The sequence below is a fragment of the Salvia miltiorrhiza genome, chromosome 4 (assembly GCF_028751815.1).
Source record: "Salvia miltiorrhiza cultivar Shanhuang (shh) chromosome 4, IMPLAD_Smil_shh, whole genome shotgun sequence".
NCBI classification, from domain to species: Eukaryota; Viridiplantae; Streptophyta; class Magnoliopsida; order Lamiales; family Lamiaceae; genus Salvia; species Salvia miltiorrhiza.
The window spans coordinates 33,002,047-33,015,059 of record NC_080390.1 but is presented as its reverse complement, the minus strand read 5'-3'; the positions used below and the strand labels follow the sequence as shown (position 1 = coordinate 33,015,059).

The 13,013-nt window shown below is 35.3% G+C and overlaps 1 protein-coding gene across 1 annotated transcript; it reads left to right on the top strand.

Annotated features, from left to right (window-relative positions):
• Nucleotides 1-5,489: 5,489 nt before the first annotated feature.
• On the top strand, nucleotides 5,490-11,106 carry LOC131021203 (calmodulin-binding protein 60 A-like). The gene is made up of 9 exons (XM_057950303.1): nucleotides 5,490-5,781; nucleotides 6,487-6,607; nucleotides 7,720-7,772; nucleotides 7,916-8,376; nucleotides 8,960-9,123; nucleotides 9,373-9,573; nucleotides 9,655-9,985; nucleotides 10,188-10,276; nucleotides 10,354-11,106. The coding sequence occupies exons 1-9, from the start codon at nucleotides 5,708-5,710 to the stop codon at nucleotides 10,711-10,713; spliced, it is 1,854 nt and encodes a 617-aa protein (XP_057806286.1). The 5' UTR covers nucleotides 5,490-5,707; the 3' UTR covers nucleotides 10,714-11,106.
• The last annotated feature ends 1,907 nt before the right edge of the window (nucleotides 11,107-13,013 follow it).

The following is a 13,013-nucleotide window of genomic DNA, read 5'->3' as shown; positions in this document are numbered from 1 at the left end:
AGATACAAATTTATCACTTAAAGTGGAGGTCACATTCCTTATATATTTATCAACTCCTCATAAGTTGGTATAAAAGTATACCACTCTTTCTTAGGTATAAAATTATCCATTTTCTAAAGGAAAATGTGTTGTCCGAAAATTTATACATCTGTCCGAATTTTTATTACGTCAAAGCAAACGAGTTATAAAATGGTAAATCGTAAATGATTCTTACATCTCAAAGAAAACACACCTTAAAGAAATAAATTGATTAATAGTGTAAATTATTTTTTTGAATTTTTTTGGATGGAATTCGGGCAAAGTTGTTCCAATGGTTAATTTAGCCTTTTAAACTATTTGCAACCGCAAATTATGAGTGCACTAAGGTATTCTGGCCTGAATGATGTTGATAATATAAAAAGGTATTTGATTGAGCTTATAGACTTTTTAAAATAATTTATAAATTATTAGAAATTTATAAGCTTTAATTTTGAGCAGTTTATAAGCTTTTGAGAATGTTTAATAAAATAAGATCATAAATAACTTTGGATCTATAAAACATCATAAATAGTACTCCCTTCGTCCCACGAATCTTGAGTCACTTTTCTTTTTCGGTCATCCCACGAATCTTGAGTCATTTTCTTATATGGCAAAAAAATTTCTCTTTATTCATATTTTCACTTTTTCACCTACCACACATAACACACTAAGGGGGGTGTATTCGTTGTGGATTTCCACAGACTTTAAAAAGTCCATGGAATTTAAATTCCATGGAATTCACATAGATTTCAGATGACTTTCAAAGAATTCGTGGTTGGATTTCACCCCGATTTTCACTGATTTTCGAAGACTTTACGAGATAATTTTAGAATTGAATTCCATGAAACCAGGGCCCGCGGAGAACCAGCGCCCGCTGGAAACCCAGCGACCGCTGGGTTCCAGCGAGCCGCTGACCACCGGACGAGCAGCAGCAACTCCAGGCCGTCGATCTCAGGCAGCTCCAGGCCGCGACTCCAGCGAAGCAGCAACGGTAGTCGGCGGCGATCTCTACTCCGGGCGAGCAGCAGCAGCTCCAGCGGTGCTCGTCGGCCCAAGCGGCGGCGACGACGTTGGACTTCGCCGGAGTCAGAGATGGAGGGAGAAAGAGCCGAACTGTGTGAGAGAGGAATATGTGTGTCGGTAGAAAGTGAGAGAGAGAGGCGAGAATTCTGAAAAAAAAAAAAAAAAAAAAAAAAAAAAAAAAGGGTGAGAAGGGGCGAACAGAGGAATATGAGATCCAAGTACAGTGATTGATTGAAGCTTTTCCCCCTTTTTTTATCTCTCTACAACCTTTAATTTAAAGGGATTCCAAATCATCTACTTCACAAAACTGCGATCACTGGCCCATTGGATTCATAGGTTTCTCAATCAAAGGAAAAAAGAAAAGAAGGGGGGAAATAAATAGCAGCAAAAACTGCCTTCAATTAATTCCACTGCCAAATCAGAATTTGCAGCAGTCGAAAGCAGTGATGGCGGAGGTCAAGAAGCTGCGAAGCGAAGCGAGCACCAGCGGCGGCGGCGGTGGCGGGGGTGGTGAAAGAGGCGAAAGCGTGGTGAGCGATGTTGGTCGCCGAAAAAGCACTTGTGGCTACTGCAAATCTGGCGCGTACACTAGTGTTTCTCATGGTTAGTGCATCGATTGTTCGTGGCTCGCCTATTTGTATGATTCTGCGATGGAACTTTTGAAGATTAGTGAAGCGTTGTTTGGTAGAGGCAGTGATTGAGAATTCGAGGTTACGTGTTTGTATATGATTAGGTGTTTGATGAGATGGCCAAATGATTGTGTTGGTTACTGAATTGCAATTTTTGAGCTCGATGATGATGATAAATGAGTTACTGAATTCTAAAATTCTTATGTCGTAGTTTGATTGAACGATTGCTGAGTTCTAGCGCTCGCTGGCTTCTTGGCCGCGAGCGCTGAAACTCAAAGCTCGCTTAAAACTTCATGGATTTCAATTCTCGTGGTTCTTGGCCGGATTTCGTCGTGTGTATTTTTTGGATGAAATCCATGAAAGTTATTCCGGATTTCAAGTCAATGGAATAACGAATACACCTAGATTTGTATGGATTTTAAAAAATCTTGAACGAATACACCTAGATTTATATGGACTTTTAAAAGTCTTGAACGAATACACCCAGATTTCTGCAGACTTTTAAAAGTCTTGAACGAATACACCCAGACTTTTAAAATCCATAGAAATCCATCAAATTCCACAATGAATACACCTCCCTAAATATTATTTTCTTAATTTTCATTCCGAAAAGAATTGACTCAAGATTCGCGGGACGGATGGAGTAATAAATTGTGAAAATAAGCTCCTAAAAAATATAAATTCTTACACTCCAATAAATTAATTTTTGATAATCATATAATTACAAAATTAATCCTACAATAGTTTCTTATACCTCTCAATTCATCTTTTTTCGATTTTCTCTTTCTAACACAATTTTTTCTATAATTTATAAATTTAATTATTTAAATAATTAATTTAATAACTTATAAGTTTTTCATCAAGCATTAACCAATGTTATTAAACTAAATTTGCTTCCATTCAACATAAATAGGCTTAATTGGTAGAATTTATTGGGTGCCTCCAATGGCACAATTTCAAGTTTGAGAACCACCATTGGAGAGAGCATAAACTAGTTTCTAATAAATTGGCGAGAAACTGGTTTGGAACTGGCAACCAGTTTCACATCTGACGCCGTGGACCCAACCTGCAATTGTGTTTCTCTCTCTTGCTTTTTCTCGTTGAAATGAGCTCTCTTGGTTTTCTTTTCCATTTTTTTTATTTATTATAATGGGGTCACAAACATTTAAGAACTAATTTATCATTGGAGGATGTATAGAAAAAAAGTGAATGAGGTTTTAAAATGACATGGCACGTTGGAAGCTGGAATTTATAGTTTATTGTTGTAGGCTCGGTTTGGTGTAAATGAATGTGCAAGATTCTTTTTACATGGTTCGAATCTATTTGGTATAACCTCTATTTATAGGCAGAATATGATTGACTAGTGTCGAGTGGGGTTAATTCAATCTCAATAGCAAATATGAAATATATTATGGAATTAATTACATTAAAATTCATAAATTTGCCGATTTTTGACTTTTCTATGAATTTTAAATTTTATCTGAAATTTCATGAATTTAATAAGTAGGTCGTTCAATTTTACCATAATTGAATTGTGTATTCGTCCGCCAAGATGATGCTGAACCTCGCCTATACATATATATATATATATATATATATATATATATATATATATATATATATAGGGAGAGGTTCAAGAAAGAATCACTAAATAAAAGAAGAACGGAGAACCATTTTCATCCATTCAATCATCAAGATCTACGGTGGATGCATCATCTTGTTGGATGAATGCAGATCATGGGTTCGAATCCTAAAGGCAGCAATTTTTATTTTATTTTTTTGAGTGCATTAATTTTAACAGCAAATGCATTAATTTTTATAGTGGATGCATTTAATTTGATGGTTCTCACGTTCTCACAAATAATGTAGTTCTCTCTAGAACCACTGAACCACATCCTATATATATATTCGGTCAGTTCGGTTTTCGACCGACCAAATTCACGAAAATCAAACCGATCGATCAAACCAAAATTTCCCTAAAAAAAATTAATCGAATCGGCCAAACCAAAATTAAAAACCGCTGAAAATTGCTCGATCTGATTAATTTTCGATCAATTTGGTTTCTGCAGACTCTTATTGTTATGTATTGACTTTTCATTTTAGAAAGTGACTTATTGAAATGAGACGTCCATTTATTACTCCATGCATCTCATTTATAATGATACAATTTCTTTTTAAATTTTTTTCATTTATAATGACACTTTTTAAAAACAGAATGTGGTCTCTATCCACTTTTCATTATTAACATTCTTTTTAATCCCTGTGCCCATTTTTTTTTTTTTTTTTTTGTCGTTACCCATTAATACTCGTTATAACTCGTTATAAGTGACACCAAGGGAATATTTATGTTTTCTTTTTAAGAATATTTAATATGATCAAGCAATTAGGTTGTATAGAATTTTTGTAAAAAACTGCAAAATCTCTTACTATGAGTTGTGGTCGGAGTTCGTAAATTATTTTAAAATAATAGATAAAATTATATGAATCTGGCTGAATCATTTATATCTCTTGCACATTTCATAATTTTGAAAATATTAGAAAGAGAAGTTGTTCTGTATAACATTTGGATTCAATGGAGTGCTCAATTCGGCGTAAATGTGCTAAATTCTTTTCGCATGACTCAAATATATTTCGCAATTATTAATTTATCTCTATTTATTGGCAGAATAACTTAAAAAGTGCAGTACATAGTAATAGTATATGCATTGCATGATTTGCATAAAAAAAAAAGTAATAGTATATGCATAATTATCTAGAAGCATTGAATGAAGTATTGCTTATTACAGTAAAGTGTAAACTATTTTGGTTAGGAGATTAACAATATAATATTATTGATTAATAGTTAACTGAAACCAGTTTCAAAATAAATCTTAGGAAAAAATCCAATTATCAGCCTACCTCTCAACGAACTAATAATTGCACAAACAAACATGCAGATATCAGATATGGCCACTCGCTTATCGGATGATATACGACAATAACTAACCAAATTCATTTCCTTAAAAATAAAATACACACTCAGCTGCCACTTTATGGAACTCCACGTCTTTGTTTTTTCGCCAATCATGCATGCTTTATGTCTTCACCAATTTCCTTTTTTCATAAAACTAGTATACCCACTCGTGCGATGCACGACGAACATCGAAATTAAACGATATTTTTAAATAAAAAATATAAATATTAAACAAAATTAAAATACAATACAAATGCAAATATATTCTAAAAATAAAATAAAATAATCCACATCAATTACTAAATAAAAATCCAAAATTCCATTTTACAATGTTTTAGAAATTACATTAGAAGAAAAAAAAGCAAAAAAGAAAAAAACAAATCTCATTCTTAAATGAAAAAAAAAAGTTGGAAGATCTGGTGGAGGATCGTGGGCTTGTTTGTTAGCAACGGATAATTGTTAGCACGGATAATCGTTAGCCACGGATAATAGAGAGAGAATAATAAAAATTAGAAAGTGATGGAAAGAAAAGGATAAAAATGTATTCTCCATGTGAGCGAAAAAATAGGATAATGAAGTTAAAAAAAGAAACCGAAATTTTAAATAAACTGTCAAACTTTCGTTAAATATTAGGAAGACTGTTAAAAAAATGACGATAAATAGAAAGCCGTTAAACTGCTTCTTTATATATTATATAGATTATCAATTTTTGTATACAATTAAATTAAATTATAAAAAAACTGTGTAGCAAAATTTTGTAATTGCAAAGAAAATCAAATTATCTTATATGATAGGTAATTTTGGATTTGAGTTGAGTCCAAACAAGTATATACTTTTTCAAATACAGTCGAAAATGTCTACCAATATGTACGGCTCCACAGACACGATGTTGTAGAGTGTAGAGGGTACACGCCATGGCCTCTCCCCAATCGCCGACGCGTTCTCCTCATTTCTGCATCTGCATGTATAAATACTTCAATTTCAGAGTATCTTCCCAAACTCACTTCAGGGACGAAAACAAAAGAAAAAAACATAAACATCAATCCTTGTTTTTTTCGGGGGAGAGCTTCAGCTGAAGCCGAAGATGGAGAATGGCGAAGATGGTGAAGGGGAGCACCCCGGCAGCGTAAATATTGGGCAATCTCTTTCTCTAAGAAAGTAAGCCTCCTTGAAACAAGAATCTCTTTGATTTTGGGTGATTGTTTTATGATTCCGCAAATCATTTGCTTAGCTTGATTTCTCCGACTAGGAAGTTGAGAACTAACATGGCTTGTGTTTGTTGCTGTATTTAGTGGTTGACTTACCTTTTGATTAAGTCGGAATGTTATATTTCTTCATCTTCATTTTTTTTTTTTGTTGCCGAATTGTCTTTAGATGAATCTGGCATGCAAGAGATGATGTGGGCTCTGCTTATTTACTATTGTAACCACTTGTTAGACTTAATTTTCCATGATTTTTACTTTTGAACACTAGAGAGCTGACGGTTTAGGTTGATGGTGACGAAATTAGTGAATCTGAACAGGCTAGAGATTCCGATGCTGATCAATTTTTTGGCTTTTAACAGTTATTCACTTTGGAAAAGTATCTCCTTTTATGGAAAAGATTAGGCTCAATTTGGGTTTGTAAAGTTCAGAACTGAAAAATTGTTCTGTTTCTTTGCTTTATAAAACCGGTGAGAATTAAAATTTCCTTTGTAGGGAATGTTTCATTTCTAGATTCTTGGTCTTGATATGGCTGGTAATTTTCCTGTTTTTATTGTCTATATATTTCAACTATGGATTGTAGCTCAAATTTATTTTTAATCTTATTGCTGCTTCTTGATTTTGACACGGCTCTAATTTTCCTTTTCCCCCTTTGTTGAAGAATGATGGAAATTATTGAACCGGCAGTATTGAAAATTATTCCACGAGTATTGAAGCCTATGGTCATCAATGCTGTTCAGGAAGTAATAAGGCCGATTGTTGAGGTTTCATTACGTAAAGTGGTGAGAATCAGAAAAGCTTTTCTCTTAACTGTTTGCCTTCTGCTTTGGCGTGCTTGGTGAGTGCTATATTTCCATTTTGATTATGGATTGATAGTGGTAAAATAACTGCAGATTTGTTGATAGTCTTGAGTGTTTGTCTGTTTGTAGATTAAATCTTATATGTTTTCTAACATGCTCTTACATGGCACAAAGCATAGTTAAGCTTATGTGAGCATGAAGAAAATATGTTGTTATTCTGTTCCAGTTTTGTATTTTTTTCATTTGTATATATTTGAACCTTTTTTTCACAAATGGGGAAATAGGAAGGGATAGTGTTCAAACTCACAACCTCCGCCTGGAAGTCTGTAGCAACATAGTAGAGTTGGGCCCCCAGACCATGAATTTTCTTCAATAATTTTTTGATTTTTTTTTCCATCTTTCCTCCCTAAATTTGGGTGGAAGGTTGGTGAACTTTTCAGTTGTGTGTGTGCCTCTATCTCCGTCTCTGTCTCTGTGTAGCATGTATGAATGTCTCAATGGTTTATATGAGGATAGAATAGACTCCTCTGCCAATTTTGGCTGACTATTTTGCAAAAACAAGGGCGAAATCCAAGTAATTGCTAACCAAGCTTGTTGTAACATTTTGTTGTATGTATTAATATCTAGTTGATGCCCATCTCCACAATCTGAACTCAGTTGTATATATCTAGCTACCTTGTGAAATTGTGTTCATCTATCTCTTCTCTGTTCTTGGTAGTTAGTGAAGTTGTTTTTGAGCTTATGTTAGGTCGGCTGACTCGGCTCACATAAAAACTAATTCAAAACCTATATGAAGTAAGTTTCAGGTGATCATGCCAATTTAAACCTAGGCCTAGCTTGTTATTGGATTGCATTTATTACTTTCATTAGGTTGGCTGAAACTTCTCTGACTGTTCCATCTCAGTGTCTACCATCTCAATTCAAAGATTTCGACTTCAAAGGTTTATCTTTCTTGAAATCTTAAGTTGTTATAGAAGTTTGGTGTGAGTACTTGCTGTCTTCAGAGTCGATATGAACTAAAGGATCAATTCGTACCCTGAAAGCGAGGAATTGTTGGATGTGGGCTTATGATGAAAGTTCATTCTTTTTTGTAGGTACAAGAGGAAATTCAAAAATTTGAAGAGAAGCTTTTGACTGGAGGGACTCGGTGAGAATTTATATTATTGGTTACTCATTTACTTTTATTTTCCAATCAAAAGTGCAGACAAGATCAAGAAAATGGCCTGCATATTCACAGATGCATGTGCTTGATAAGAAATTATTGTCTTGTTTCTATTGTGTTGTTCATAGGAATGACTTGCCAAAAGAAAGGAGTTTACATCTGAGGTTCTTAGATGAAGCACCCGATACTGTTCAGACAGGTAACGAGATTAGAGGAATAAAAGGTGAATGGCTGAAGTTGGCTCTCTGTGATGCAAGCGGTCATATTGTGACCTGCGGCCGTGAATCTTCTGCAAGAGTGGAGATAGTACTTCTAGACGCCAGCGGTAATGATGTTGAAAATAACACAACTCCTGAAAATTTTGAGAGAAGAATCATTAGAGCGGGAGACAAGGAGAAGCCTCACTTTGCTAAAATTGTCTATGTAAATCTCGAGAAAGGTGTTGGCATTTTGAATGGTCTCAAGTTGGGACATGGAAAAGACTGGACCAAGTTGTGCAACTGTAGGCTAGGGGCAAGGATTCTGGCGAACTTTGTAGTGCAAGAAGCGTGGACCAGACCGTTTAAGGTGATAGACAAGCGCGGCAAGCGTAAGTCGTTCTCACTCAGTGTTGTGTTTTTTCTGCTGTTAGATAATTTTTGTCATCAGATGTTGACTTATAACTACTTGATGTTGCGAAATTTAATTATATATGTTATAGACGAACTGATGCCAGTAGTAACTCATGGTGAAAATGTGACTGGAGCGAACAAATGAAAGAGGACATTAAATTTGCTGATTTTCAACCGTAGCTTAATGGTATTCCTCACCTTTGTAAGACCAGCGTTCTGTCGGTAATTGGAGAATGGTGACGTTTTCCCTTAATTTTCTTCCTTCCCTTCTCCCTTTTCTGTCTGTGTCATCCTGTATATCTTTCTGAAGTAGAAGATGCATGGCTGGTAAGTTTATATGTTGAAGCAGCAAACAACAAACTGTTGGTATCAATTAAAGGGGTTGTGTCTGTTGCAGTAGTCATTTCCAAATATTAACTCTCTTGTTCTGTCATTGCAGATAGTCCGGTGAGAGATAAATAATATCCATTGAACAATGTAGATCGTGTAATCAACGTCATTAGAGTTAAATTTTAAGGAGGACAAAGAAACTAACATATAGTTGCTGGTTTCGTTCTGCAGATTATGGGAAACACAACACACCATTTCATTATTCTCAAGTTTGGAGATTGAATGGAATTGGCAGAGATGGTGAGCCATTTAGGCGCCTGACAGAGAAAAACATAAAGACAGTGCTAGATTTTCTGTTTTGGTTGTCTGTAAATCCTAAGGGGCTCCAAGAAGAGGTAATTTTTTCTTTGCTTGTTTGCTAAGTGTGAAATCAGCTTTTTTGCTTGCTGCGTTTGCACACTAGGAGTGATGCTAAGTGCTCTTCTTAGTGTTAACCCATTTGACTTTTGAATTCGCAGTTTGCTAAAAGCTTTTTATAGTCTTTGTATAGGCTCTCCATAACCTCTACAATGTTCCATAAAGCACTCAAAGTTTTGTTAATTAATCAACATTGAAAGATATCTCTCTTTGTAATATGCATACAGATGTTAGGTGCTGGTGATGGCAGGTGGAATACTATAGTCACTCATGCTCAGACCTGCATAATTGATGATAAAAAGATGTACTCTCACGAATCTTCCACCGAACCTCAAATGTGTGTTATTTATGATAGTGTGGGAAAACTGAAGGGGGTAATCGACAAGTCCCACTTTGTTCCAATTGATAATCTGTCTGCTGATAAAAAGGTGGTGCCCCTTCTTGTGAATAGATTTCTTTATGCAATTGTGGTATATATCTCGTACTAATGAATTATCGGCCCCTAATAGGATCGTGCACGCAAGTTACTTAGCTCTGTCTTAGAACCACCTGCATTTGGAGAGCGATACAAGTCCTCCTTCAACGATAAAGATGCCCTTCTGAAGGAGTTTCCATACATATCATCTGACACTCATGCTTCCACAAGCTCATCAATCTCCGGTCTCCCTGTTTATGAAGATATGAGTGGATATCAGACAATAGAGGCAGGTTCCTCGTCTCAGAGCACCATCGATCCTAATAACTCCTATTACTCTGGGCCTTGCGACTCTCTTGGATCAAAAGAAATGGGAGAGCCATCCAACCCCGCCTCTGGCCAGTTTCCTTATCCTCAAATCACAGGTACTGATCTTGGTGCCTCAGGTCAGAGCATCACTACATTCTATTTTCTAAAAAAACATGTGTGGTTTTTGGGTATCTAGGATCATGAGAGCTCCCAATCTAGAAGAACCTTATTAAGTGTTGCTTATTAGTGTGAATTCCATTCCACAACTACATTTGGGAAGTTGTTGAATTCTTCTTCTTGTTTTTTGGGTGCCTCCAGATGATGAGACTTCATTTTTATTTAATAATGTGGAGGATTTCAGAGCACGTTCTTCCCTAAAGAGTATGCTGCTCTCGGAAAAAGACACGGTATGCCTTGAGATAAGGTCCCTACTTTGAACTTGTTATCGCCATACTGTTTTTTGACAGATGATGATTGTATGCAGGCTGATGCAGAAAAGCAGTTGGTAGCATGCTCTTGCAGAAACGGGAACATTATGCAGGAGTCGAGCGGTGTTGGAGTTAGAAGCAGTGGACATTCAAACGCCTCATTTTACAGCACAAGTACAGCAATGGAACTTTGTTTTGATGAGTGCTACTACTGTCCTTATAGCCCAAACCCCATGATGCATTATGCTGCTGATATTCTTAGTCGAAACGAGACGTGTGACGGTGGAGCAGCGTCTCCGTCTCCGCTGGTTGATCCGCCAAAGAGGTGGAAGAAACTGTCGAGGCTATGGTTCTCGTTGAGCGAATGGATGTCGATAGATGCTAGCCGTAGGCGCAAGAAGAGGAGAGTTGGCTAACATGAGATGGTCTCACACATAATGTTTTTTTAGGCATTGGCTTTGGCGGAGATTTAATATATAGGCCGATTAGAAAAGGCTGCCCCATTAAGACAAGCTCTCATCTCAACTTTCGACAAGCCTCGGGGCATGTCTTTTAAACCCATGAAGCAACTAAAGAAATTATTTTTCTAAATTGCTGGCTAGCTTTTTTTTTTTTATTAAGTCAAATAAGATTTTTCAGCTTATATTTATATAGACAAATATGGTTGTATGATAGACCAAATAGTTAGTATATCTTTGATAAGGGTTGGTATCAAGTGAGAATTTAGAATTTTGTGACACCTAAAAACAATTATGGACCCTTGATTCTTACTAATCCAATGGTTGACATTAATAGATGAATTTTATAATGTGTTAATAGGGGAATCTACCCACTTCAATAATATGTCTTGCAAAACTACCCACTTTCAAAGTCAAAGACCGAAAAGCAAGTTTGATGGTGATGGGTTGCTTGGTTTTTTGTGTAAAAGTTGATGATGATGGAAATTGTGTAAGAGTTGTGTAAGAAAACAGTTAAAATTGGTACAAAATGTGAGAAAACGTCACTTTCATGCATTATAAGATTAAATAGATTTGCAAATTTTGAATAAATTAGGGGACGTTTGTGTGTTACAAACATTAATACGAAGGCCAAAAAAATCACGAACATGTCAATTCTTAAGATTTTTTTTTTGAAACCATTAAACTATGTAGCCGCCAGTAATTCGTAGCCGGCCGAAGTAGCCGCTGAAGTTTGTGACCGGCGGCTACTATTCAACGGCTACTAATTACTGGCGGATACTTGTGTTATTCGCTTCAAAAAAAATACTTTGTTCATAATTAGTATGATTGTGAATTTTTATCCTTCGTGATTGTTTATTGTTACATATGCACCGTTATTTTTAGATTTTTATTTAATTTTACAAGGGGAAATATGAGAGATAGTGAAATATGTACAGTACAAGAAGTACACATGGATGGGAAATATGAGAGATAGTGAATCTGCCAAAATTTGGATTATAGTGGGGGTAATAACACTCACTTTATGCATGATTTCACTACACAAAAAATAATAGACTTGCACATAAAATAATAAGAAATTATATACCAATTATTTGGAAATTCATATATTCGGTAATGAAATAATATTATATAGCCAAAAAGTAAAGTATCCGCCATTAAATTATTTGATTTATCAGTAGCCGCTAACAAAAAATATATGGCGGCTACTGAACTTTTTGTACGATTTTCTGGCGGATACTTGGTCTGTTAGGCAGAAAATAATATTTTATGTCAAATTATGTATAATTTTTAATTTTTCAGCTTGTTATGAATGTTTAAATATAACATACGCATTCCCCTTTTGTATTTGTTGCGATTTTTTACTTTTAATTTTTTAGTTTTAAAAATTAAAAGTACATACTGAGAAGGTGACTCTGCAAAAAATTTGGTTGTAGTGGGGCATTAATGCTAATTTTATGCATGCGTGAGGTGACATGCAATAATAGATTGAAGCCGTATTGAATGAACACTGCACTTCACGTGAACTTTTTGTAAGGAATCAAGTTTAGTCCTTATAAGGCTGCATTTGTGAATGACCAAAACACAAATTGAAATACTCACCTTGAATTTCATAAATTCAGGCATACCCTAAAGATTTGAGTGGTTTTGTGCGAGAGGAGGCAATTTGTGTTGAATTTCAGCCCGAAAAGGTGATTCTCCTGTATTGTTTGTATAAATTATAGTTTGCATGTTTAATCGTACGTTGTTTTTAACGTTGAGAGCATGTTTTACGTTATTTTAATGAATTTCTTTATTATCTGAAATTTAAAAGCATATTAGGGAAATATTAAACTTTTTTCTAATATAATTGAATGTTTTGAACCCAAAAAATAAAGTATCCGCCAGAATATCATTAGAAAACGATAATAGCCGCCGACCCTACAAGGTCAGCGGCTACTGGTGTCGGATAATGATTTACTGGCGGATACTTCATTTTTCGAGCTTATTGTGATGTTTTGAACTTTTTAAACGTATTTTAATACTGTATTTTATGTGGTTTTATAGATGGAATTCGTGAGATACATATATGTGAGCGGCTGCTTCTCTACTTCTTAACCCTAATTTAACATAAAATATTGTGTAAATGGGCCCTACCCAATTTATCTCTCTTATCAAAGCTTCAATTTTTTCAAACAAATCCCACAAAAGCCGTGCCCACTCAATTCTAGCCGCCCGTGACTTAATTTGCTGCAAAGCCTATAGATTCCCACCCTATA